Genomic DNA, 27,940 nt, shown 5'->3' on the forward strand with positions numbered 1-27,940 from the left:
TAAGTCAAGGACCGACTACCTGTAATTTGGTTATAAATTTGTCAAATTATTTATTACTACTAGTAAATTAACAAATAATTAAATGCTTTTTCTATCCTATTTAGCAAACCAAACTAATGAAGGAAACGATTCCCCGTGGGATATTCATAATTCATCAAATAGAATATTACTCAATCACGTAAACTCAAGACCTACTTCCAATCACGTAGATGGGTGGAATATAAATAACGACGTTACGAGTTTAGATTCCGACGATTTAGAACAAAATGAAAATTTCTTTAGAGACTGGTCCATGAGAGCCGAAATTGTTCGTATTAGAGCCGAAATATTTAAAGAAATTAGAAGGCCTGGAAGAAGTAAGTATTAATTTTTTAAAAAGTTCTTTAATCCTAATAATTAAATTTTTATCATTATAGTAGCATATAATAGATTTGTATTACTGTTCTGCTCTTTTTATGGTTATTTTTATGTACACACGCTGTAGACTGTCAATAGCTCAAAGTGGAAGGAATGGGAAAAATTTTCAAGCCAACGAAATTTCAAATTATGGAAATTACCATTTTAAATAGACTTAAAATACATCATATTTTATTATTTTTTTATATACATGTACGTACAAAATAATATAACATTGACGGTGTTATATGAGTTCGTCATTGAAGATTCATTCCTTCTTGCTCGACAATTTTTTCAATGTAATTGACAGACTCAAAGATGTCTTCGGCGAACGGTGTAGCTTCTACGAAGCCTCTTAAGAATTCCAGATTGTTACTCCATTCCTACGTTATGATATTTGTCTCTTTTTTTGTGACACATTACTGTAATGAGAATATTCCTGTCTTCTTCAATATATTAGGTGGATTCTAATGGAAATTTTGATTTATTTGAAACATCAACAAATTGCTTATCCCATCTCAATAGGAGCAGGCTTTTCATATTAACTTATTCTAAATTTTTGTGTAAAACAATTTCAATAGTGTTTTATGAAACTTCATTCTAAGCTTTTGAGAACTTTTATTAATTATTGACATTGCATCTAACAGATTCATTCTAAGTGTGCATGATTCATCATTGATAACATGCAATATCTTCCATATAATATGTTCTCTATATTGTAATTTAAAGTTTTGAATGATTTCCTGATGTAAAGGTTGCAGTCTAGATATTGTATTCAGTGGTAAAAATTAAACTGCTAAACTATCTTTCAGAGTTTTTTGACATTTGACCCTTTTTTCTTGTTTTGCTAATACAGTAATAATAAATAAATCTGATGAGTTATTGTTAATCCACACAGCATTTTCATAGAAAAAATCTGCTTACAGTGAGCAAACTTGCAACAACCAATAGGACAGTGGTTCTCAAAGTAAGGTCTGTACACCACTGAAAGTTTCAAGAGTGTGCCAGGTAGATAATTGAACTTCTTCCTATTTGGTGAACACTATGAATTTCTATTATGTGTAATAAGAGTATATATACTTATCCCACAAGTGTGTGCTCAAATTTAACTGTGCCCTGTGATTGGCACAGTTAAATTTATGGTATCATCAATGGCTGTTGAGGAAAGGATAATGGCTGTTGATTATAAACTGCTGCAATTTGGATAGTGGCTATCAAATTTGACTAAAAATATTTAATAATTGTTAAAATGTCTGCTCATTCAGCAGGTTGGAACACACAGCAGCCTACTACTAGTTGATAAAAGAACAATGGGAACATTTAACGCAATAGACAAAATGTTTGGTACAAGCTAAGCTAATACAGCCGTTATCCTTACAAGAGAAAAACCAAGGGACATTTTAAAATTATTGGAAATATTCATTTTATTTTAGTAAAGTGAGTTTTTGCTGAATTTTAGTGGTTACTATTTCATTATGGAGATTTTACTTATAATAAATTTTTCAAAGTTTATTACGTTGTCAGACCTCAGTGCATTATAGCAAAAAAGTGTTTGTAGGGAATAAAGAAGAGGAAGAGCAAAGAAAAGTCCATAATAAGGATAGATATAAAGCTGTATTGATAAGTGCTGCTAGATCAGTAAACCAAGCGCAAAAAAGTGTTCTCAGATGGTTTAAGACTACATAAAAGGCCCATTGATTACCGATGCAATCCAAAGCATGATTCACTATTGCCAATCATCCCAAGGAGCAAGCCCTAACAAAATGCAATACTTAGCTACTACTGGCAAAGGTCAGAATGTGTCACTGGAGAGAGATGTTAAATGAACCACATCTGCACAGAAAAAGGACAGCCATTCCAGTGGGAACCAACTCTTGTTACACTCAGAATGAAAGATAGGAAGAATTCAGTTGGTTTGCACATGTGCAAAGTGCAGAGGCAATAGATGATAGGGAGATGTCATCTATTGAATAGGAAATTGGAAATTAGACACAAAGATTAGGAACAAAAAAGAAATAAGAGGAGACAGAGCAAACTCATCATCCACACCAATCGTAATGTTGGTAGCACTGCCATCTGCCTGAGGTCAAATAAGTGGGAAAAGGTGTCCAAAGCAGACAATTCAGTTGGAAAGCAGGAAGAGTAGAAAATGTGCAAACACTCCCTCAGACTCCTTTGAAAGTAACAAACATGCCAAGACAAGAACTCTGCATCCTGCAATGGAGGTAGTAACACAGGGTTGATGACAGCCTAGCCAAAACTTCCATTAGAGGGGAAGAGAAAGAACAAATAAAAATAAAAAGAGAAAAGATAGAAGGGACAGAAAATTAGAAAGAAGAGGAAAGAATGCATTTGAACTTAAGATGTGCTTTTTCTAGTTTGTTGTATTAATGACTTGATCTTGTAAGGCCATCACAGATCCTTCTCTCTCTCCAAAGAAGCATTCCTGAGCCAGCCAGCCAGCTAAATTGACATTGGCAAAGTTCATAGTTTGTCTGTTGGTGTGATTGTGGCTAAGATTGTTAGGATGGTACCTACTGTGGAGTTTCTTCCAGCCCAAGACTTGTTTCATGATGATGTATTATATTCAGGTCAATATTGTGGTGCATTGTTTTTATCTGCAGGAGACTTACTCTCACTTGTTTGTAACGACTATTTATTATATCTTAAGGCCTTGTTCTCTCTATTTAGAAGGAAGCCGGCTTTTCTGCGAAGGATTTAGGACGGTGTTTGTTAATGAAATATAGTGTTATTCACATCACACTGTAATATAGTTCTTGTATATAAACATCTCTTTAATCCAAAAACTTGTTCTGTAGACTATCTCACAGCATTTCGGTTAGGAACATCTTTATTTTAAAAATTGGATTACAAATGCATTTCAGGTTGGTTTACACTCCAACACTCCTCGGTGCATATAAAAGCATAAATTTTTCTTATCGCAATTATATCATCCATAAACATACATAAATAACAGTCTAGTATTCTACATAAAAAAATTATATTTTCATGCACTTAATGTAGAATACTAGACTGTTATTTATGTATGTTTATGGATGATATAATTGCAATAAGAAAAATTTATGCCTTCATATGCACTGAGGAGGGGTTGGGAGTGTAAATCAACCCGAAATGCATTTGTAATCCAATTTTTAAATAAAGATGTCCCTAACCGAAATGCCACGAGATAGTCTACTGAACAAGTTTTTGGATTAAAGAGACATTTATATACAAGAATGTTATTCACGTTTTACTTTGGAGTTGTTCTAGTTCTGTCTCTAATGTATAACTAATACACAACCCTACTTATGATGAATTCCATTCAATAAATAACTTAAAATAATTCATTGTACAATGAAAAGATGTTTATTTTTGAATAATAAATAATTTTAATATAAGATAAGTGATCATCATCAAACATATCAGAAGCTCAGATTTTGGGAAAATGTGTTGCTATTTAAAATATATAATTTTTAATCTGTAGAGCCTTTGCAACACATTTCTTTGAACTTTATCGAATGTGTTAAGATTCTGTAATCACCATGGAATAGCATCACCTTTTTGCTTTATAAAAGTTGCAAGGCATTAAGGCATAGATGATATAAACTTGTGCAGCAACTGCATGGGAATTTTTTTCACATTCTTTGCTTAAATACACAGATAATTGTTTTAACATGCAAGGAAGATATTGACTCATCTTTATTTTCAAACATTGCCATACATTTTTCTATTGGAGGCAGAGCCAGGCTTTGGTTTTTGTAGCATTGTGTGGACAGATGTTGTTGTGCCAGAAAATGCAGGTTCGTCTTTGGAAACGTTTACGTTTTGATTTGCGTACATGTTGCCGAAGGATTTGAATATAAGATTCGGTATTCGTTTTGCAGTACATTAATTACTGCAAAAAAAAAAACTGGATGTACTACTATAATTAACTCAAAATCACACCCAAATTAACTAACAAAAAAACAAATTGAAAACATTAAGTCACTTATTAAATCTTATTTATTTAAAGATCATTATCAAGTTCTTACGACAGAACAGAAAACAACTTTCAAATTGTTTAAAATACAAATGACCAATCATATTACGTATTGCACATGCAAGGGTTGAATATACAAATTGGTTAATAACTTATTTAACATAAAATTAAAAGTAAACACTGATGATTTTGATAATTTCATTAATTATATTTGATATTATTTTTTTGACTACACTCAAAAACTTTGATGATCTTTAATTACGTCAGTCATAAAACACTATTGTAATAATGAATTCTTTCTGTTTAGATTTCGAAAAGTTGTTCCAAAGGTTACAAACATTTCAAGGGAACATGGCCACGAGAATATTTATGGTGAGAGAAGTGATACAAGAAGCGGGACGTTTTAAACGGAAAACGCTTATAAAACTCCTGGAAGATTACGAACAGAAACTGTTACAGGGAGAGAACGAAGAAGTGTTACACGTTCCCGCGTCGAACGTCCCCAGGTAGTCGAAAGGGAACGAGGCGAAATCTCGGACTTCCATTTGCAGTACTTCCTACCACGCCAATTGCCGGATCAAACGATTATCACAAAGGTTCGGAGAAACGACGCTGTGATACCGACCAGTATTTGTTTGGAAACAAATACGATAAGAAGAATTGTTTTTTGTTAACCGAACATATCTTCGTCATCGTTTGTACCCGTTGCGACAGACGGACCGACGTTCTTAGGAGGAATCTTCGCAATACGGTTTGCAATCGACGTCACCCGATCCGCTCGTTTGGAACGGAGCTCGAATGAATTGGAATATCGGAAATCTGACATTCGAATGTATATAGGTTTCATTTGGACATCATCGACTTCAGAATTTTATCTCATTTCATTTCATAAGGTGCTCAGAAGTTTTAATGAATGATCATATCGGAGTCAATAAAAATGTACAGAGAAATATTTAAATGTTTAAATTTGGTTTCGAAGTGCAATTCATATACAGTATTGTATGTGCGATGCATCAGGACACTGTTTCGTGCCAAGACAAACCAATATACAGAATCTTTTACATTTATCGAGACATTTATGTAAAACAGAGCAATATTTTATTGTCCATCTTTCCAGTGAAACAATTTTATAGCTTCCAAACCGAATCGAAGGTAAAAAAAAAAAGCACCGCCGATGAATGTGCTGATGTTACATACCGTCATTGTAAATATGAGTACAGATGTTTTTCGATAGAACGACTAGAAATAAATTTTGTTAAATATATTCTCGTTAATACTGTTTCCTTTATCGCCATTAGTAAATGTATAAAATATTTCGGAAAATATCCGCAAACAACGTATAATTAATTATGCTAAGATCCGATCTGTGGCTCGTCTGTTAATATATTCAACTTAGGCATGCCCGTCACCGGCATTTTGCTGTCTTGGAGGAGCGGTAAGTAGAAAGGACACTGTGCCGAAGTGCTTGTAAGTAGTGAATTGACTTGTATGAAATTGTTTTTTGTACTTTGCACGCTTCGTTTTATTGTCAAGGATGCATTTTGCAGCGGAATGAAAAATTTTTGTACGTCATTCAATTCGGATATGGGAAGGCCAAATTTTTTTCGGCGGTAATAATTTACGTCATTGTTTGTAATAATTGAAACTCAAAATGGAAGAACTGCATATTTATTATATACTTCATCATCTTAGGGCAGGACCGGTAAATTCCTCAACTACCCGAAGGTGGATTACGTGATGCGTACGCCTCAGAAACTGAAACAAAGTAGCCGTGTGGCAAACTATAGCTGCAAAAAGGCCCATCAAAATTCAAAAGTAGCCAGTTTTCTGGTGCTGTATATCTTTTTAAGCTCTTTTCTGCTCTGTTGGGCACTAGGAGAGCCTTTTTTAGCAAGCCCATTATGGGTTTGGCCAAGCCCACAACGAAGCAAGCAGGCTGTGAGGGAGGAGGCTCGACAAATCCAGCCCAGCCATTTTCCGAAAAATTCTCGGTATTCCTTCAATTTGGGTCCACCAGAGAAAATTTATAATATATATTTACTCATTAAAAATTAAATTATTTGGGATATAAAATAGGCTAAACCTATAATTAATGTTATAGATTTAGCCTATTATTATTATTTTTATTAGGTATTTTGATTAATATAATAAACGAAACAGAGTTACGATTACATAACGCACAAAATGAAATATATTTTCATTTCTTGTCAATAAGTGAAACACTTAGAACAGTTGCAATTACACTTTCTTCTTTTTTCGTTTTAATTCTTCCGGACGGAATTAACGCGTTTCAATTTTGGCCGCCCGCAATTTAATTTCAAGCTCCCATTTCCGTCCGGGGACGATCTAGGATCTCGAACAGAAACGTCTCTTGGGCAATCCGTAAACTGGTAAAAGTTAATTCGTTCCCCTTCTGGTCTCTAAAGATAGGGAAATTCGGACAATGGATGTTCACGACTCTGCTGCCGTTGGGGAAGGTCTTGGATATCCGCTTTCGTTTTGGGACTCTCCCGTTTAAACCGTGCTCGTTCCGATCCTGGTCCTCGTCTTACGTATTTCGACGACGGAATATTCGGTTGAATTCACCAGGAATGGGTTCAAAGGACTGGGAATGCTAGCTGCTTTCTCACAAATAATCTTCCACAGGTTATGAAAAATGGACGTGGATTGTTTCTGCAGGTCGCTGAAATATAAAAAATAAATAAATAAATAAAAAAGCAATGATAAAAGTGAAGTCGTTTTATGCTTACGACATCGCAGAAATTGGAAGTGTTAAAATTAAACCAATAGGAAGACCGTTTAGTAATGATGTCATAAGCACACGTCAGACAAAAGCATCTTAAATATGGCAGTCAGCTTACCCGGAAAGTGAATCTCAATCACCAAGTCGTAATTTGGGTATTAATAAATCCAATATCCCTAACTTTGATCTATTTTAATTTCGTCAATGGTTTACCACTGGCGTAATCAAAAATAGAGAAACTTCAGTTGATTTTCTCATGTAACAGATGTGTTATTTGGTACCGACACATGTATTTAATATGTCGTGCTGAGTGTAGTAAGGAAAAATACTTATGATATCATACTGCAGGCATCGTTAGCACGTGAATTCTTGCAATCTCTCTCTAAACCACTTTTTTGGTAATAAAATACCATGTGAAATGACAATAATTTTAAGACTGAACTGATTTTCACATATTGCAACTGCTGCAGTTTTGCAGGATTTGGGAAATTGTTTTTCGGTAGAATTTAGCAAAAAGCCAAATTGTAAGAAACTTTTCTTCATTTCATCCATCTCCATGGAATCAAACGACGAGACGATCGAATGTTATTTTAACGATCAACAAACATCTAGGGAAACTCTTGTTAGTAGGGGGTCTTCGAAGCAACCAGCCCCCTTTTCAACCTAAGAAAGTATCGGGGAGTAATCACAGCAACTAATTGTCGATAGATGGGAATGTCGACATTTAAACAATTACACGATGAGAATCTATCAACAAAGAAAAGAAATAATAAACTGTCTGTCCATATTAATCTAATTCTCTTTGCCATAGCCGGCCCACGGATGACACATATGGAGTGTCATCATTGCAAAACCTAAGGTCACCTGATCAAATTCCCACACCTAATGGGGATATAACGACCACATACCCGATCTTTCGCGGCGATCATCCACCCAGAAGTCTTCTCCGTGTTGTAACCTATCGCTCAGATCGTCTCCTTGTTCTCCAGATATTTGACTTCACCAGACCAACTATAAAGAGGTATGATTGTTAACCACTCTCTGTAAACTCTCTCTCAGTCTGTTAGTTTGTAAGTAGTTAGAAACGTGGACTGTATCCCTAGAACCTCACAGCCAGGAAAAAGTTAATTGTCTGTATATCGACTGTGCCTAGTTGTATGGGCAAGTACCACTTTTCTCAAATTCAAATATTAACCAGATCTCAAGTACTCCAAATACTTATTTGGTTAAGTACAGACGCATATATGCAAATCATCTCTGATAATATACTGTAAATAAGCATACAGTGGGTGATCGATTAACAAACAAATTGGATAACGAACGCTTTCGCAAAAGATTTTTATATTCGGAAAACAAACATCTTGCAGAACAAATACAAGAAGCAACGCAAAATAATGAATACCGATTGCTCTTCGGGCAACAATTCTTTGGGCAACAATTCGAAACTTTTTGGAGTGCGGGAGACGTCAATGTCGACACTCAACCGCGGTATGTACCGATCGGATAGTATTCCTCCGAACTTTGAAACTCTCCCTTGTAATTCCAGCCTTTTATTTTTCTGACAGAAACAATTCTTTTATAGCATTTGTGAGACTATCGGGCAGGCATTCATTAAGTTTTGCGTCGGTTTTTATTTTCGAAAGGTGAGAGTATAATAACAAAGGTAGAGAGTGGATAGATGTCTGGTGTTGCTGGACAGTATGGCTCGAACGGGTCTACAGTTGGCCGCAGTTCAATCTTATCTAAAAAAGATACAGTATAATCGAGAAGACTCAAACAGCTAAGGGAGTAACAAAAATCACATCTGAGAAGTAAAGAACATTGAAGAGCTCATAATGGAACCCGAAACTGATGTGACGACAGAAAAATACCAAGAACTTCTTAAATGAAGAACACCAAAAAACTCGGCAAGATATGCTTTCTTCTGAAAAAGAGGATTAATGCCGATATCTGCTATTAAACATCTTTTGAAAAAGTGTGGTGGATGTCAGAACAACAGTCTCAGAATGGCATCCAAACCTGGTTGAGGTTAATAGGGTTGGGGATCTCTACAATTACAATGCTATTAATTACTTCTGAAAAATCCTGGAGACAGAAAAGCAATTGACATTAAACAGATTCTTTAACCTCACAATGGAAAAAACACGACTAATAAAAATGCAAGACTGGTATATATGTATTTTTATTATTACATATAAATAAACATAGTAAGAAAGTATATATTTTTTTATTTTTGGAGTCTCCAGAACGTATTAATCAAATTCCCATAAAACCTATGGTAAATCGATAATCGATTAACGAACAAAGTCTTGGAACAGATTATGTTCGTTACCCGATCACCCACTGTATATCAGCTTTGTGACAGTGCAAGTGTAGTGACCAAGATGGACAGACAGAGGCATAGTGAGGGGGGGAGCGGTCCGCCCCGGGTGTCACCCGTTCAGGAGTGACACCCGACTGTGAAAAAATAAGTTGCAAAATAAACCTTGATAATGTGCTTTAACATTAAGTCGTGGAAAGTTCGATCAGCTCAACAACCAATGCCTTAAAAAAAAAAAAAAAAAAAAAAAAGGTCAACGGATTCACGCTAGGCAGTATGAACCTGTGTGTCGACATCGCTTATTCGATATACCAATCAAGTTTGTTCGAGTGCAGATATATTACAATTCAATAATCCGATAGTGTTTTATAAAAGAGTTAAGAAGGGTGACACCCACAGTGTGACTTGGGGTGACACCATGATATCCGCCCCGGGTGTCACCCATGCTAGCTACACCACTGCAACAGGCATGCCAATGTTTCCAACTTTGATCATGGTTGTGCTGTTGATGCTATGCAGATGGGGCATCCACTCTCCCAAGTAGTAGCAATTCTAAGAGCCGCCGCAAACTAGTACTTTACGAGAGCAAAATGCTAGCAAACGTGCCCTAGCACAACCGATGACGTCAAAGGATCCGCCCCTCTCTTCTTGCTCACGTGGTTTTTCCTTTGCTAGAGCAGCGATACGAGAGTACTCTGGCTGTTCACAGAATTCAACAACGAGAGCATTACGCTAGCAAGAGAGAGCAGCGGAAAATGGATGACTACATAAACATGCCGCACGTCGAAAAAGAAATAATAGAATTTTATCGATGTACGTAAATTACATGATTAATACATTCAGTATTGAAAAGAAAATGGTATAAACGTTGTATATTAAAATAGTTATTTATAAATAGGCTTAAGCCTAGTTAGGCTTAACTAATAGGCATATTTTTCCCATTCTGTTTCAAAGTTCGGAACGAAAACTGACAGATAGGTTTTGTTATAATAACTGACGGAACGAAAACTGACAAGTATAGGTTATAATAAAATCTTTGTTCTATAGCCAATCCACATCTGGATTCCACGTCATGTGGACTAGTTTCGCGAGCAAACGTTGAGTAGTTTGCGGCTGCTTCGTGCTCGAGTAGCTTACCTAGCAAAAATGGCCCATAGCATCATGGGAAAAAGGCGGGGCTTAGGAGCGCGACCGAGAGTACGCTAGCTCTTGCTTCCTGTAGTTTGCGGCGGCTCTTAGATTTTCAAAGGCAACACTATCAAGAGTATCATCAGTGCACCAAGGAAGGATGTACCAATGATTGGTGAGCACACACAGATTGGCCTCATGCTATTGATGACCGTGGTGAGCATGAACTTTCCCGGATTGGGCAAAACAACCTATGGATAACAGCAGACTGTAATCTGGGACTGCCCATCACACTGTTTGTGTACAAAGAGTGCAGTGTGCATTACGTAAACTTGGCTACAGTATATGTCACCCTACTGGGATTCCACTGTTGACTGCACATCATTGCTCATGGCTGATGCTGAATAGAATAGAGTCGTATGGTTTGACGAATTGCATTCCCAGTTTCATTGAGCAGGTAGATGGCTGCGGGTGTGGTGTCGATAGCACAGATCCATTTTGTCAGGTTGGCACTTTTCGAGGAGATGGTGTCTACGAGGGCTGTTCGGAAAGTTTTGCGGCCTTGCCATCAATTTAATTTTTGGCGGGAATTATTCAGCCATCTTTGCTAAAGATACAATACCAATTTCCGCTTGATTTGTCGTAAAGTTTTGCCACGACAGCTTAGCAGATAGTTTGTGTGCAAGTGCTTTGTCAAAAATGAAGAAGACAGAGACTCGTGCGATCATAAAATACCTGACGAAAAAAGGGTTGACCCCATCTCAAATCAAAGCTGACATGGATGAAGTTTTAAGAGAGTCTGCTCCTTTGTACACCACTGTGAAAAAATGGACAGCCCTTTTTAAATCTGGCAGAGAGAGTGTGGAAGATGACCCTCGCAGCGGACGGCCGTCAACTGCTGTCACTGAAGAAAATATCGACAAAGTTCACGATTTGGTGTTAGCAGATTGCCGTTTGAAAACGCGTGAGATAGCTGAGACAACAGGCATCTCTGTCGACCGAGTGCACCACATCTTAACCGAAAATTTGGGTATGACGAAGGTCTCAGCAAGGTGGGTGCCGCGTCTGCTGACCGCCAAGCAAAAACGTGTTCGCACTTTGATGTCAAAGGAATGTTCAGACATCTACCAGAAAAACCCACAGGATTTCTTGCATCGGTTTGTGACTACTGAAGAAACATGGATCCACTACTACACTCCTGAAACAAAAGAACAGTCGAAGCAATGGAAACACCACAGTTCGCCACCACCAAAGAAGACAAAGACAGTTCCATCAGCGGGGAAAGTGATGGTCTCGGTTTTTTGGGATGCTAAAGGCATCATCTTTATTGACTACCTAGAAAGAGGAAAGACCATCAATGCTGTCTATTACTGTGAACTTTTGGAAAAACTGAAGAAAGAAATCGAAGAAAGCAGGCTACACTTGAAGAAGAAAAAGGTTCTGTTCCACCACGATAATGCACCTGCACAATCTGCCAGAATCACCAAACAAAAAATAAACTAACTTCACTTCCAATTAGTTCCACATCCATCGTACTCACCTGATTTGGCCCCCAGTGACTTCCACCTTTTTCCAAACCTAAAAAAACTCTTGGTTGGAAAGAGATTCCACTCAAATGACGAAGTCATCTCTGAAGTGAATGAGTATTTTGCACACCTTAACAAATCGACCTATTGTGATGGCATAAAAAAGCTAGAACATTGCTGGAATAAGTGCATTGCTAATAAAGGAGACTATATTAAAAAATAAAAAAAGTTTTAACATTATTTTGTTTGTTGTTCTATTTGAGGCTGCAAACTTTCCAAACAGCCCTCGTATAATGGTGCAGGAAGCCTTCTCTTGGGACACATAATGCATCTACAGAGATCATTAACCACTGCACGCTACCAATTTTGCTTGCTGACTATCTACAACTGTTTGTCGCCTACACGTGTCCCGACAGAGACTGTATGTTTCAACGGGATAATGCTCTTCCACATCAAGCGAGCTGCCGGTACCCAGAAATGGCTGGAGGAGCATTCTTCCGACTTCCAGACCATTCAGTGGCCAGCTCGAACCCCACATAGGAACCCTATTGAGCGTTAAGTGAAATTTGATGTCTTAAAGCACTTTTTGAAGTAGTTTTGACTAATAAAAATGAACTTTTGTATACTTACGGCAATATTCTTTGTGTACAAAATATTCTAAAATATTTTTAAAAAATAATACATCTATTTATTAAATTACAAACAAAAATTACTGTAAAAATGCTAGAAAAATCAACTGTAGCGAAACTTATAAACTAAATAAAGAGCATGAAAATACAAAACATGATGTAATATAGAAGATAAGGAACAACAATAGTTTCAAAATAATTGACTTTATGCATAATTTTTAAAATTTAAAATAAATTACGGTCGATTTTAAAAATTTTTGGCGATACGGAAGTTAAATTTACCAAGACAAAAACTTACAATTTAACAAATATACTATAAAAATAAAAAAATTATTTGAATTGATGCATAAAGAGCTAGCATCGGTCTTTAAGCCGGTAAGTAGCAATATTTACAGAAGCTTCAAAGAGTCAGAAAACTGGCATACACAGATGCGCGCAACTTTTGTGAGGGGTATGCTGATGCTGCAAATTTTGCAATAATTGGCATTTCGGTGAATACCTCCTCCTCCTTTTGGTTGGTCGGCAATAAAAAGATGAAAGACAAATGAATTTTAAACGGAAGCTTATTCAAAATTCTCGACAATATCTGATATTTCCGCAACACACCCAAGGCACATGCCGTGACAGACTCGTGTCACGACCATTTGAAAAAATGCGTTATTTTGAATGATGATTATGTTGAAAAGTAAATACATATGATTAAAATTAAATTATTTTTATTACTTTAGGAGGATTATAGCTAAACGTTGAGTGGGGAAGTGTGACAAGTCCATCGATAGGGTGACCATTCTTTGAAGTAAGTCCACACGAGACCTGTTTAACAAAACAACAAATTTAATATAAAACTAAATGATTACAAGCTTGAATAGGTTCTAGGGATACAGGCCTTCGTGTTCCGATTTACTTACAAACTAACATATTGAGAGAGTTTACATAAAATCGGTTGATCATCCTACCTCTTTACCGTCGTTCGGTAGTCAACATCCAGGGGAAACGATCTGGACGATAACTCGCAATGTAAAGGATACTTCTTGGTGAATGATTACCCCAAAGATCAGATGTGTGGCTGTTATATCCTCATCAGGTGTGGGAATTTGGTCAAATGACCTTATGTTTTGTAGTGATGACACTCCAAATGTGTCATCGCTGGGCCGGCTAGGATGGTGAGAATAAGACTAATCTGGGCAGATGGTTTACTATTTCTTTCAATTGTTGTTATATTCTCATCATGTAATTGTTTAAACATTGACGTTCCTATCTATCCACAATCAGTTGTTAAAATTCTATCTCTGAAACTTTCCAGGCTGAAGAGAGTGGGAAGGTTTGTTGCCTTGAAGACCCCCTACTAACAGATGGATGTTGACCATTAAACTAATTCGGTGAGAAACGGATAAAATAAAGAAAAGTTTCTTATACTTCAGCTTTTTGCTACCATTCTACTGAAAAAACAATTTCCCAAATCTCACACTGGTCATATTATTCTACCTCTTCCCAAACTAATTCTATAAAAAGGCCTTGTTTATCAATCAGCATTATACAAATATATGCAAGTTTTCTCATATTATATAACAAATACTTAATATATCTTTGCATCTGATATACAGGTTATTTAAATAAATGTATCAAAACACTTACCTTAATTCCAAGTGCCATTAATGAAGAAATATTCATTAATTTAGCCAACGCATTATTCAGTTCCTTCAGAGTAACTACGGGCACATTTCTTGTAGCACACAACGGTAATATGTGTTTCGTGAGGTGAGGAGGATTGGCACCGCGAGCTATTGCGACGGCGGCTATCAAATCCTTTTCTAAAGCACGGGTTACGGCATTGATACCGAGCACGAGGTCGTTTCTACAAATAGCAAGTAAAAAACGATTTAAGTATTTTGTCATTTACATTTTCTTCCTAAGTAAATTTGTTTTTCTGATATAAAGCATACCGGTAAAAAGCTTACGGATTAAGAAAAATGTGTGGCTTGTTTGACATGGCACTTTAATTTCTGCACGGAATTACAGTACTTATTACGTTGTACTGTCTTCAAATCGAAGATTAAACAACGGCAACCGAAGAGGAGTAAAAAGCCACAAATGCATCTTGCACATAAAATGAATAATGCAAGTTTGTTTATTGGTCAAATAATGTAAACAGTCTGTGCCATAGCCGTCACGTGGTTTCGGCATGGACTGTTTACATTACTGTTTATTTCCAACTTTTGTGAAGAAAAAAGATTATTTTGTTTAAAGTTTTCTCAGCATAATGCTGTTCAGGTGTCATCCAGGTTAACAAGGTCCTGAATTAGGCAGACAATTACATTCAAAAAATCTGCCAGTGTTTTTACTGGACATCAATGGTAAACACAAGATTGGTCCGAGTTTGGTTACAGCATCATAAATACAACTGTCACAGTCAACACACCAACCCAGCCAAAGTGCTTCAAGGGCAATTCAGCCACTCGCTGTCAAGGCTGAAAACCCATGCCAATGAATAAAACTGGCAAAGAGAATGAATGAATTAATCACATGTCTGTTTAAAGTTATATGAAAGTGTAATAGATATCTATTACACTTTCATATAACTTTAAACAGATATGTGCTATTTGTCTATATGCAATCACAACAAATTCACACAAAAATATCCACATCTTACTGTTACAGAATGAGGAATTTTTGATCAGAAAAGAACAATTATACACAACAACACCCCTATACTACGTTCGCACACAATCCACGACTCACTTCGATCTCGATTTACCTACAATGTGGATTGTGACTGTCGCCAGTCGAACGTTGTGCTGTTCGCACAGGCAGTCCGCTCGAGAAGAACCTGGCTATTACTCGGTAAGTCACGAACACCAACACACAAAATGGAAGTTTTGATTAGAAATAAATACTTTTTCTTGCCATATATCTAATAATAGACAGATGTCACCATCTCTCCAAATAGAGTATCTTTTTTATTTCTGTCAATAGCCCGACACGTGTTCTGCAGCCATCTTATATTTTCTCGTGCGCGTGGGATTGTGGGATCTCTCTTATGGGAATGTGGAATGTGGGAATGGATCTAGTTTCAAGAACTCTCTTGAGTCGATCGCGATTGAACCTCGTTTCGGTCGAGATTGAAATGGTCGAGAGAGGTCGCACCACAGCACTGTCGCTGACCTTGGTCACAATCTAGATTGAAATGCTCAGTGTAAACGAGGTGTTAGCCCAGAAGCAACACTCAAACAACTTGTTAACATAAACATACACAGAATGAACACACAAAATTATAACCAGTGAATTGTAAACACAAAATTAAATCAAAATACTTGCAAATTTATTCCAAGAAACACTCACTAAATATTGTAAATTGTACATTGTACAAGTCGGGGCAAAGTCAAAAGCACTTCATCCTAATAGATCCATTATACCTTCCACAAAAAATTACTTCGGAAGGCTGATCTCGTTTTAAAAAATCCAAGATGAATGCAGAAAATGCCACATCGTGCACATAACTACCGAACGCATCATATCGGGTTGCAAACTTTTAACGCAAACTGACCGATTTTGGTCACGTCAATGTAAGCAAGCATAATAAATTTCCCTTTTTTACTCAACTCTTAAATTCCCTAACTTTTCCCAACAAATTTCCTGGTAATCTTTTACTATTTTAATATCATAAACCGAGTATTTTATCAGGTAAAATAATCATTTCACAAAATGTAACTCCCAACAAGGCATCTTTGATTTTTGAAATGCTATTCTGAACTATAATTTGTTTTCTATTTTAATTTAAATTATTATAAGATTTGCCAGCATTCACTCACTTCAAATTCTTTTATTTTCTAAAGTTTACACGCCTAAAAGACAGTAAACAAACGTACCTGTACTTCTTATTCGATTTGCTGTCTTCGTTTAATTTGGTATTTTTTAAAGTTTGTCTGGAAAACGGTTTTTCCTTAATTTTTAACATTGGATATTTTAATACGAGACTGAAAAAATAAACAATCAAACATTGTATAATTTGTAAAATATTCTGTAAGACACATCAAAGTGTTGTTATTCAAATCAAAATTTAAAATAGGTAATATAACCGGTCCAAATTTCTATTGGGTTGTTCGGAAAGTTCGTAGCGATTTTTAAGAGAAATAAAAGAAATTGTTTTAATACTAAAAATATACTTTTATTCCATTATGTATGCGCCATTGTTTTTAATGACGTGTTGCCATCTATGGGGCAGCTTCATGATACCCTCTTCGTAGAACTTTCCAGTTTTTTCCGCGAAAAACTGATCCACGTGGTTTTTGCAAGCTTCCAAACTATCAAAGTTTTTATCATGAAGGGAATTTTGTAGAGAACGGAACAAATGGTAGTCCGACGGGGCAAGGTCGGGTGAGTAAGGGGGGTGGGGTAAAACATCCCAGCCTAGTTCCAATAATTTTTGGCGTGTTCGTAAAGACGTGTGAGGTCTGGCATTATCTTGGTGAAACACAATGCCTTTTCTATTGGCCAGTTCCGGACGTTTTTCTTTAATTGCCATGTTCAGCTTATCCAATTGGGAACAATACTTATCAGAATCAATTGTTTGATTCTGTGGAAGCAGCTCATAGTACAGGATTCCTTTCCAATCCCACCAGACAGTGAGCATGACCTTCTTTGGATGAAGACCGGCCTTTGGAGTTTTTAATGGTGATTCATTTTTCTTACCCCACGATCGTTTTCGGCTGATGTTGTTATAAATGATCCACTTTTCATCACCTGTCACTAAACGCTTCAGAAAAGGGTCATTTTGATTTCGTTTTTCAAGAGAATCACAAATGGAGATGCGATCCAGTAAGTTTTTTTCCGTTAAGTCGTGAGGTATCCAAATGTCATAACGATTCACGTATCCGAGCTTCTTTAGATGTTGAAATACAGTACTGTTTGATGACTTCACTATGTCTGCAATCTCTCGAGTTGTGTAATGAGGGTTTTCATCCAATAATGCTTTGATTTGGTCCTCTTCAATAACAGGAGGTCTTCCTGAGCGAGGAGCATCTTCAAGGCTGAAATTACCCGTTTTAAATTTTGCAAACCACTTTCGAACAGTTGATTCTGATACAGCACTCCCACCATAAACATCACATATCTTTTTTGCTGTTTGTACAGCATTTTTGCGTTTACGAAAAAAGAAAAGAAACAAGTGTCGATAATGCACGTTGTTCGCATCCATTTTTGCAATGAGCCAAATTAAACGCTATTTGAATAATCTTAACGGTTTTTTTGTAACGGACGCGTCTCAAGGTCATTTATCGTAATATTCATTGGTTTGTACAATTCTAATCATTTTTGCGTCAATCGGTGTCTCAACTGTCGGCTATCAAAAATCGCTACGAACTTTCCGAACAACCCAATACTTAAAAATATAAATTATTGATTAATGGAAATTGTTGTGTATTTAAGTTGGCGACAATTAGAGTCGAAGCACAGTTCGGGAATGGTGAGATTAAAAGACCTGTTAAATCCATGCTATTCTTGTAATGTTTGTGGTTATTTATCGTTAACTTTTTATGTTCTTCTTCGTGCCATATCCGGTCGTTCCTGACTTCGGCAAGCACCCGGCACAGGTTAGTTAAGGATTAGTGGTGCACCGAGGTGTATCTCGGGGAAGTTAGTATCAGAGTGGCACCTCCCGTTACCAGCTCTGGATAGAGGTGTTACGCGAGGGAAATAATGCCTTCCGGGAGGTCTTGTAAGGGAAACTGGTGCCTATTCAGGTGTTACAGACGCGGAGAAAACCCAAAAAACTCCATGTGACCAGCCCGTCCGAGCGCAGCGCAAACCACGACCAAACTCCCAGTGTTTAGCAACAGAACTGCTTGACCACTGGTGGGCAAATTTTTATGTTTATACAGTATTTATAAAACAAAGAAAAATGTGGAAAATTCATACAAATGCAAATAAAAAACTGTTAAAAACAAGGAATGTCACATTAATGCATCACAATTCCAGTCCTTTCTCTTTTTTTCTTAGTGTTATCATTGTTTTATTATTTATTATAGTAGAACACCAATTAGTCGAGGTAACGTGGACCGATGCTACCTCGGATAACCGAAAAGTAGGATAAAATGGATGGCCGCCGCTTACAAATATAAAAGATATTTATTATATATCACTTTTAAGCCTTTGTTTTATGAATTACAGTATAAGAAATGTAGTATATTTGTTTACAATTTTGCCATGGATAATCGGGGTTATACTGCACTTATAATTAATACAAACTGCACAAACACTGCTCTCGATGCCAACAAAACAATTTCTAGCTTATCTAACATCACATATTCTGTAATTATGTGCCTATTTTCTCGTAACAATTGTACAATGTCATGGCTTGTGATGTCACTTACCACATAGTTACTAAAGAACCTAAGTGCATTTCATCTATCATTTTATCAACTACCACTCACTAGAGTGTTTTGTTTATGCAAGACAAGAATCAGCAACTATAACATTTGCTTGCAAGCCTCTTGTGCCACCTCTATAATTACAATAGTCTTACATCTGCAATAACCAGTAGAAAAACTTTTTGACTCGAAATTCCAGCCTACAGAACTTGTTTAATCACAAGTGGCATAAATATTTCAATATGCATCTCTCTCTTTCTCTCTTTAAATTGAGTACGATCGCCGCACGAAGAAATCCGACGTATTAGAACCGAGTTGTCGAAAGATATAACGTAGAACGATGTCCGATTGACGACTACGCGGCAAACGGTCAAACCTTTGGTAATCGTATAAATTTAGTTCGACGTCACACCTGATAAATTTGCCGCAATACTGACTAGTTTGTACTTAATCAAAGAAAAGAAAAAATGATAAAATTAAAACAGAATGCGGAGTACTTTATATAAACGTGTGTTTTATTATTCGATCAAAATATTTAATGTATGTTTTATCAATTATATTGACGTTTTATGCCAGTTTTATATTTTCACCTTGTAATAAAATATATTTAATACACACGTTCACACAAAAATTTTACTTAAAATTATAATCAAAAAATTCCTTTCTTTTTAGGAAGAATCAAAATAAATAAAAATAAAATTGATTTACCTTTCTAATTCTTTTATTATTGCATCTTCATCTTCATTCTTGATACTGATACTGTTAAAATGATATCGATTTACATTAATTTGTATGATCTTTCAACCAAATTTTCATTTTTATTTTAATAACGATTGTTTTATTTTTTAAAATAATTCTGTTAATGAAAACAATTGTCATTTATAACGTTTCGTAACTATTCAAAAAATCCAGCAACCGGTTGCTTAACTTTCCCGGCAACATTTAAAACTGCATGTGGTGCCATCTGTTATGATATTTTATTTTAAAAACTTTTTATATTTTTAATTATTATAAAATAGCAAAAAGCTTAAATTTGTGGGTAAGAATGAGCTTTATAAAAAATTGTAAATGACAACAAGAAAAATCTTTGTTAAGTCCGACCCCGCTCGAGATACGACACCGATCACCCTCTATCTCTCCGCCCTCTCGACCTTTTACAACCAAAATTTAATAGCATCGATGCCCCTTATACACAAGCTACTGTGACAAATTTCGTTTCTTAATCTTTACCCTATCCAGAGATATTAAACGAAATAGATGCCGACACATACACACACCCACAGAATTCCCCTCCCCTTTTTTTACTTTTTTCAGTTTGGGGGTCTCAAAACACGGAAATTTGCAAAAAAATCTGACACGATTCCAATACGTTCCCTCGTCATCTATACATAACAGCCGGGAAAATAAAAATACGACTTCAAAAATAAAAGACGTTCGATTTACATAATAAAGTTTATACCTGTATAATAATAAGACCGTTCGGTAGAATTAAAGTGAAAGAAGATAATTGCGATCCAAATAATCATACAAATATAATAGAAACATCTTTATCGTTGCAGAAGAAATAAAAACGGTACAAAAGTCGTTTTTATTTTTCTTTGGAAGACAATGACGAAAGATCGGGAATATAGCTTTATTAAATAATTTTGGTTAATCATATCTTCGATAATCAAGTCGGGTATAGAAACAACTAGTAAAATATCTATTCCGTAATTCAAAACAATAAACCATTTGGTGATTTTAAAAATTAAACAACTTTACAAAACAAATATTGTATATTTGGCAGTTGCACTACATTCGACATTTACAGTTCCACTTGTTACGAAGCGTATCTCTACAGAAATAAGAAAATGAGGTTAATGTTACCCTAGGTATCGAAGATGGCGGCTCGTCTCCAATCCCAGCAATCGGAAGACAGGGAACAGTGGGGACGCATGTTCTAACCTAACCTAACCTATTCTAATAATTTGGTTGCTAATAATTATGGTAATTTATTTAATGGTAATAAACGATCCCATCCCATGTACTGTACCATCTTGAAGTTGCACTAGCAAAGCATATCACTTCCTTGATTCCACCGTCTGAGCTTGTAACTGCTGCCTCCACCGAAGCCAAAGTTACCATCTTACAAAAATTAGGAAATCTCCCCTCCAACTCCTACCGACTTTACAAAATAGATGTTATTTCTTTGTATCCGTCTGTTCCACACTTCGGGGCAGTCATGTTAGCAAATATCCTATTCCTCAATTCTAGTTACCCAACATCACATGTTTTACACTTGCGAGAAGCTCTTCTTCTTGTCACTCAGAATAATTATTTCCAATTTAATGGGAAAATATACAAACAAACATAAGGTGTTCCAATGGGATCCCCAATATCAGCTATTTTAGCTGAACTAATTATGAGGAATATAGAACATCACGTTTTCAACGCCCCCTTAACTATCCTGTATCCTCTCATGTATCTACGTTACGTCGACGATGTGTTAATTGCGTGGGATGGCTCCAATGCTGACTTACATCAATTTATTCAAACATTAGCCTCCATTTATCCTTCAATTAATTTTACCGTTGAAGAGCAAGAAAACAATAGCATCTCTTTCCTTGATCTACGCATACGCACGTCTCCGGAACTTAATTCACCGTCCATCGTAGAGATAATAAAGCACCGCAAATCATCCCTGCCTCTACATACTAGCCATCACTCTGTTATATCTTCTCTAATACGGAGGGTACACCTTCTTCCCTCTACTCGGATACTAGTAGATGATGAGTTATCTATCATTCTTACTGCTATGTTAAAAGCTTGGTATTCACGCTCTAAATTCTTATTTCTTCAAAACCGAGTTAAAAATAAATTATTCCCGTAATCTTTTCTTTCTAATAAAGAAAACTTAAGAATAGCGCATCCTCCAATACCCTACTTAGGTCCTATTTCCTTAAAAATTGCACATCTGTTTAGAAGTAACGGTTACATTCTACCAATTACACCGCAACCAAATCTAAGAAGACTACTATGTAATGATAGGGATAAGTGCCAGTGGGACGAAAAATCCGGTGTTTACCAAAACCTGCTAAAACATACACCATCAGGTGAAGAAACCAGTTATGTAGGGGCCACAGCCAGAAGATTAGGTTCACGTATCTTTGAACATCAAGAAGACATCAAAAATAGCAGGCCAGTTACAGAGTTAGCAAAGAAAGTGCTCGACTACAAGCCTCTCTGGAGCAAAACGAAACTACTGAAATGATGCAACGAGCAAAACGAACTATTCATTTGGGAGACTCTCTACATTTCTGCTACTACACTGTGTAACTCCCCAACTCTCGAGCTCCCACAGATTTGGGTAACAGCTTTCAAACAGCTCAACCCAAGATGTTAAAGCTTTTGCTACTCGAATACTTGTTTTCACCATAGCTTATATTTCATGCTTGTACTAGGCTCTTTTACAGCCTTATTTTACTATGACAAGCTTAATTTAAAATTATTTTCCCATGCATTTTCCGTTATTTTTCGAAAACGGAAAATCTGTTGGATCGTTGGAAGCATCGTTCAAAATATTCGAAAACTGATCTTTACGAAACCGGCAGAATACCATTCGAAAGCTTAAAATATTGTATTCGATAGACCACCCGAAGACGGTAGTTTTACACTACTGAAAGTGCTAGCGGACGAGTTCATTCTCTAAAGCCGGACGAGTTCATTCTCCAAGACTCTGCTCCTGTAATGCCACATGTAAGTGTTATAATTATATTTAACAAAAAACATTTGCATAAAAATCTTATTGAATTTTGTGCAGATAGAGCTAGAGTTTTGGCAAAACTTGAAGAAATTTGTCATTATCTAGCTCGTCACATTCAGTTATCTCTAGAAGATGTAATCAAAGATGTAAAAAAAGTAAACCATTTTAGACATTTTCTTCAAATAAACATCAAAGAGAATTAAATAGTATTTTTAAGAAACTCGGAACCGAAATACTTAAAATAGGAAGAATATTTGGACTTCGACACGCAGCACATAGTGCTAGGACGGCAAAAGCAGTTTGAAAATCGTATTTGGACTTGCATATTCGCTTTACTCAATATCATAAAGCGGAAAAATTTTTCTAGAAGAAATTTCTGTTTTCTGTAGCCATACAAGAAAGAAATGTTTCGGTTATTATAGCCGACAGATTAATTCGCCAAACAATAAACGTACTGTATTTTGCAGTGTATAAACTTTTTGTCAAAAAAATAAATAAATAAATAAATCACCCTGCATCTTATATGTGAAGTTTTAATCTCCTACAGGTTAACAAACTTCTCAAAAAGTCTTAGGTTATAGATAACCACCCTACCAAGCCCAATTCTTGAATAAAAATGCTATTGTTTAATTAAACACAATGTTATTATTATTATTAGTATTATTATTAATTTCTGCCGAAGCTAAGCAACTTTTGCACGTATTTATGTTAAATATTTAATGGTAAATTTTAATTGTAAATGACTTTTTTTAAACTCTTTTCCCCCCTTAAATAAAAGTGTGCATTCTAATTATACCATTTTAAATGAGAATACCATAAAAACATTTTGGGGTCGTGTGCCAAATGTGCAGTATGGCTTAAATACACTAGATCAGTGGTTTCCAAAGTGTGCGCCACGGTGCCCTAGGGAGCTGCGGTTTCCTCACGGCAACACCCCAAAATATTATAAAATTTTCATAGTTTCACTTCCACTTAATGTGAAAGTAAAATTATGAAATTTAATGTGATAAGATGCGACATCTAGCAGACCTGGTGCAATTCGTTAACTCGGTAATAAAGGTGGCACATGGAATCACAAAATGTAAAAAGCCTCATACCATCGCAGAAAAATTCATTCTATCGGCTGCTGTAGATATGGCGAACGTTATGATCGGTGGGTCTGCTGGGAAGCAGCTTTCCAAAGTGCCTTTGTCCAATAACACCATCAGTCACAGCACATAGCAATGGACTTCCAATGTTCAGTTAATTGATAAAATAAAAGGGAAGGAATTTGGGTTGCAGCTGGATGAGGGCACAGATAATAATAATGATGCTCACTTGATTTTCTATGAACAGTTTATAGACAGTAATAAAATTATAGAAGGCTTTCTCTTTTGCAAAAGTATCACTGCCAGTACTAAGGACTTGTTCCAGATCCTTGATATTTTTATATATGATAATAATTTGGAGTGGACCAAATGCATTGGTATCTGTACTAATGGTGCTCGTTCTACGTCCGGGTATTATGCAGGATTGTGTGAAGACCACCATTTCCCCCCTCCAAAAATATCTCTATATATGCATTTGTGAACTGTTATTTACAACATTTGTAATAATTTTTGTTTAATCACTTTAACTTTTTTGCTAATTATGTATTCGCTTGAACTTTGTTAGAACTTTAACTGTATCTTAAACAACAACTGAAGTTGTAAGAGGAAATTCACCTATTTTACCGATCTAGGGACTCCCCCCCCCCTTTCCAAATTTTAACATTGAGTTAAAATAATTTAAAGAAACGAATTAGAATAAAATGGTTTATTATCTAACTATCAGAAATCTCACAACATGCCAAGGAAAAGAGCAATTAAATAATTAAATTAATTTGTAAAGGATTAAAAATATAAAAATGGGAAACATCATACTCCCCCCCTTTTTTCATGGCACCGAGTGTCGCGACAAGGCTCGGACTTCTACAATGTTTACACATTAAATGAAGAACTTAGTCAAAGAGATCAATGAATAATGATGTCACAAAACAGAGATGTGTCACATCAACTCAATGATGACCTCAATGATGACTCTACAAAAGTTTGATGTCATTACCAAATAACAAAATAAAACAATCATCTCAGCTACGATGATGAGACCGCCAATAAATCATCGCCCGATGATGACACTACCAATAAATCATCGCCGGATGACGAACTTTCTCATGCTGGAAGTGTTTAAAAAGAGAGCTCCAGCCCGATCAAGGAGGCAGACAAGAGAGTAGACCAGAGGCAGTCAGACAGAACCAGGACAGAGGAGAACCAGAGAAACAGAAAGACAGAGAAAGAGAGTGAAACAGGATCAAGAGACTGACCGACTGTCTGAACTGACGAGAGAAGACATCTTGTTTACCTGGTAAGTTGTGAGTTGCTTAGTTCAAATACTCCCTGTTAGGTACCCCCTTGTTGTATAGATAAAGATAGGCAAATTTCCAAAAATCGGATTTGATAACTTTGTTCTGAACTTTCATTTTTTTTTTTTTTTTGCTAATAAATTCCCCTTAATTGGTTATATCTGACTCTGCATTCTTCCTCCTGAGAGGCTCATTCCTGGACTTCGGAGTGACTCTTACCCTCGCACCTTAATCATTTATTTCGTCTCAAATCGGCAATGTGTCCGGTAAAACACACCTGGTGGCAGAACCCTACCCAAAACGTGCATAATATAAATCTTAACGGCCCCGAACCTCACAATTGCAAGCACTTTTTTGAAGCAAAAACCCTGATGTACTGTACTCTGTACCCATTGCGTTATTCACAGGGAAGCACTCGTATCAAAATATCTTAGTCCTACATTGAACCAGACCTTAGAATATGTAGTAAACTTTATAAAAACTCGGCCGTCGAAGGCAAGATTTTTCAAAAACCTGTGAAAACATAGGATCCAAGCACACATCTTTGTTGTACTACAGCACTTCAAGAAAGTACAAAACATTACCACATCATCACTCTCTCGTGGTAAGGTTTTGTGTTGTACATTTGAACTGCGACAGAAAATTTATATTTTTCTTAAAGAGAATACTACAAATATGCCGAAAATTTTAGGAATGAAGAGTTTTTGGTAAAAGTAGCACACTTATGTGATATTTTTGGAAAGCTAATGCTCCGAATATCTCCCTGAAAGGAAGCAACATGCACCTTTTAGAGTCGACTGAGAAAATTTCGGTTTATAAGAAAATTAAAACTACGGAAAAGAAAAATAAACGAAGACGGAGGAAAAGAATGTTTCCCCTCGTTGCAAAAGTTTTTGACCTCCAATGGGGTTGGTTTCTCTCGAGGTATGAAATCAATTTTTGAAGAACATTTATCACAGCTTATAACCTGGTTTGAGAAATATTTTCAAAATGATATCGATAAATTTGCACGGATTGAAGATCCATTTAATGCCAATGCTCCATCCGAATTTACTGCGGCAGAAGAGAATCTTATCGAGTTTTCTTGCGACAATACGTCGAAAACAAAATTTAGCAGCACGGAATTAACTGAATTTTGAATATCAGTAAAAGATGAATAGAACTTCTGAGTGGTAAAGCTCAGAGAATCTTAATTCCATTTGCAACTTCTTACTTGTGCGAAGTCAAGTTTGTCGCCGTGATGAAAACTAAGCATTGCAGGAAAATCAACGTGGAGAAGGGAATGAATGCGGCTACGTCCGGTTTGATTACAAGATTCGAGAAAACGTGCAGTGATCAACAGGCTCGTCCATCCCCCTAATTATAATTAATTGAATTTGTTCAATTACATTTTTTTGTTATCTTAAATACATGTTTCATTTAACGTTCTAACTCTTAATTTAAAAAAATATTGGCTATTTCGCTATTTTTCAAATTGTACCTGTTAGAATTTGACATAGGGTGCTTTGGGAAAATCTGGATTTAGCAAGGGCGTCGAGAGACAAAAGTTTGGAAACCACTGCGCTAGATATTTTTTCCTAAATATTCTACGCTAAAATGCAAAAACAAAGCAATTGATACCGATTGCTTTGTTCTTGGATTGTCAATTATCTGTTAGGCGAGTGCAATGCTATTCTTTTTTGCCTTAAATTCTGTTAGGTGCACTGAAACCATTTTTTATTACATTTTTGGATTCATCATCACAATTAATGGAAAATGTCAAAGTTTAATCAAAATCAATCAATCAAATTTTGAGCCACATAGAAGGGGTTTCACTAAGCTCAATAGTAAAAATGAAATAATACAATGATCTTTTAAATTATTTTAATTTTTCTTTACTTCACAACTGGGTGCATAGGTAGACACTGGGCTTCTTTAGCATCACTCTTTATTCGGGTTTTATGGTACTTTATATTAACAATTTTAGTAGCAAATACATTTTTTGAGGTATTTTATGTTTAATGTTTAACTAGAATTTTATTTATTGATATTCCCAATGAATTAGCATTTATTTTGGCACAAGGAAAAGTAAATTGTATCCCAATTTGGTTAATGTTACCTATGGTTCCAAGATGGCGGCTCGTCTCATTCCAGCAAGGAAACAGTGGGACGCACGTTCTAACCTACCTAACCTAACCTATTCTAATAATTTTGTTGGTAATAATTTATTAGAATAGGTTAGGTTAGGTTAGAACGTGCGTTTCCACTGTTTCCCTTCTTCTATTTGCTGAAATCAGAGACGAGCCGCCATCTTGGAACCATAGGTAACAATAACCCAAAAGTTAGTGTGTAAACTTTCGTTTATTATTTATTTCGTTTCCTTCCGAGAGATGGCGCTACAGAAAATGTCATCACAATAGAACACGTGTCCTGTATTATCTGTAGTATTTGTATAGAGTAAGTCACCAAAAGCAGATGTAATTGATCTCTTATTCTCGTTATAATCGAGTTATGCTGTATAAATACAATTAATTAATGACTCACCATTTCATGGACCAAGGAGAACTTAAAATGATTCTTTCCTGTTTCTTTTTCTTCGACATCGCATTCAAATTTTAAAGCTGTATGCACACGTGTCACGGTAGAAAAACTAATGTAAATCCGCGCGAAAACACAGGAGCACGTGGTATTTCATACCGACCGCCATGTTTTTAAAAACGACGTTGCCAGATTGAGAGAGAATTTGGCCTTCG

At 36.0% G+C, this 27,940-nt stretch overlaps 2 protein-coding genes across 2 annotated transcripts in view; one reads left to right on the forward strand and one right to left on the reverse strand.

Annotated features, from left to right (window-relative positions):
* IntS6 (integrator complex subunit 6) overlaps positions 1-5,639 on the forward strand; it is a 47,564-nt gene extending 41,925 nt beyond the window's left edge. The window contains exons 14-15 of the mRNA XM_067266168.1: positions 105-356; positions 4,683-5,639. Of these exons, the coding sequence (XP_067122269.1) occupies positions 105-356; positions 4,683-4,885 (455 nt within the window). The 3' untranslated portion in view covers positions 4,886-5,639. The remainder of the gene's footprint in view (positions 1-104; positions 357-4,682) is intronic.
* A 1,210-nt stretch (positions 5,640-6,849) lies between these two features.
* LOC136971701 (ribonuclease P protein subunit p38-like) lies at positions 6,850-27,916 on the reverse strand. Its single transcript, XM_067266179.1, has 5 exons — positions 27,732-27,916; positions 19,795-19,845; positions 16,588-16,695; positions 14,357-14,576; positions 6,850-7,058 (listed from the first exon to the last, which is right to left on the reverse strand). Exons 1-5 carry the CDS (start codon positions 27,788-27,790, stop codon positions 7,023-7,025), a joined length of 474 nt encoding a protein of 157 aa, XP_067122280.1. The 5' UTR covers positions 27,791-27,916; the 3' UTR covers positions 6,850-7,022.
* Positions 27,917-27,940: the final 24 nt, after the last annotated feature.

Source organism: Centruroides vittatus, unplaced genomic scaffold, assembly GCF_030686945.1.
Source record: "Centruroides vittatus isolate TY-2023 unplaced genomic scaffold, ASM3068694v2 contig_2682, whole genome shotgun sequence".
In the NCBI taxonomy this organism is placed as follows: Eukaryota; Metazoa; Arthropoda; class Arachnida; order Scorpiones; family Buthidae; genus Centruroides; species Centruroides vittatus.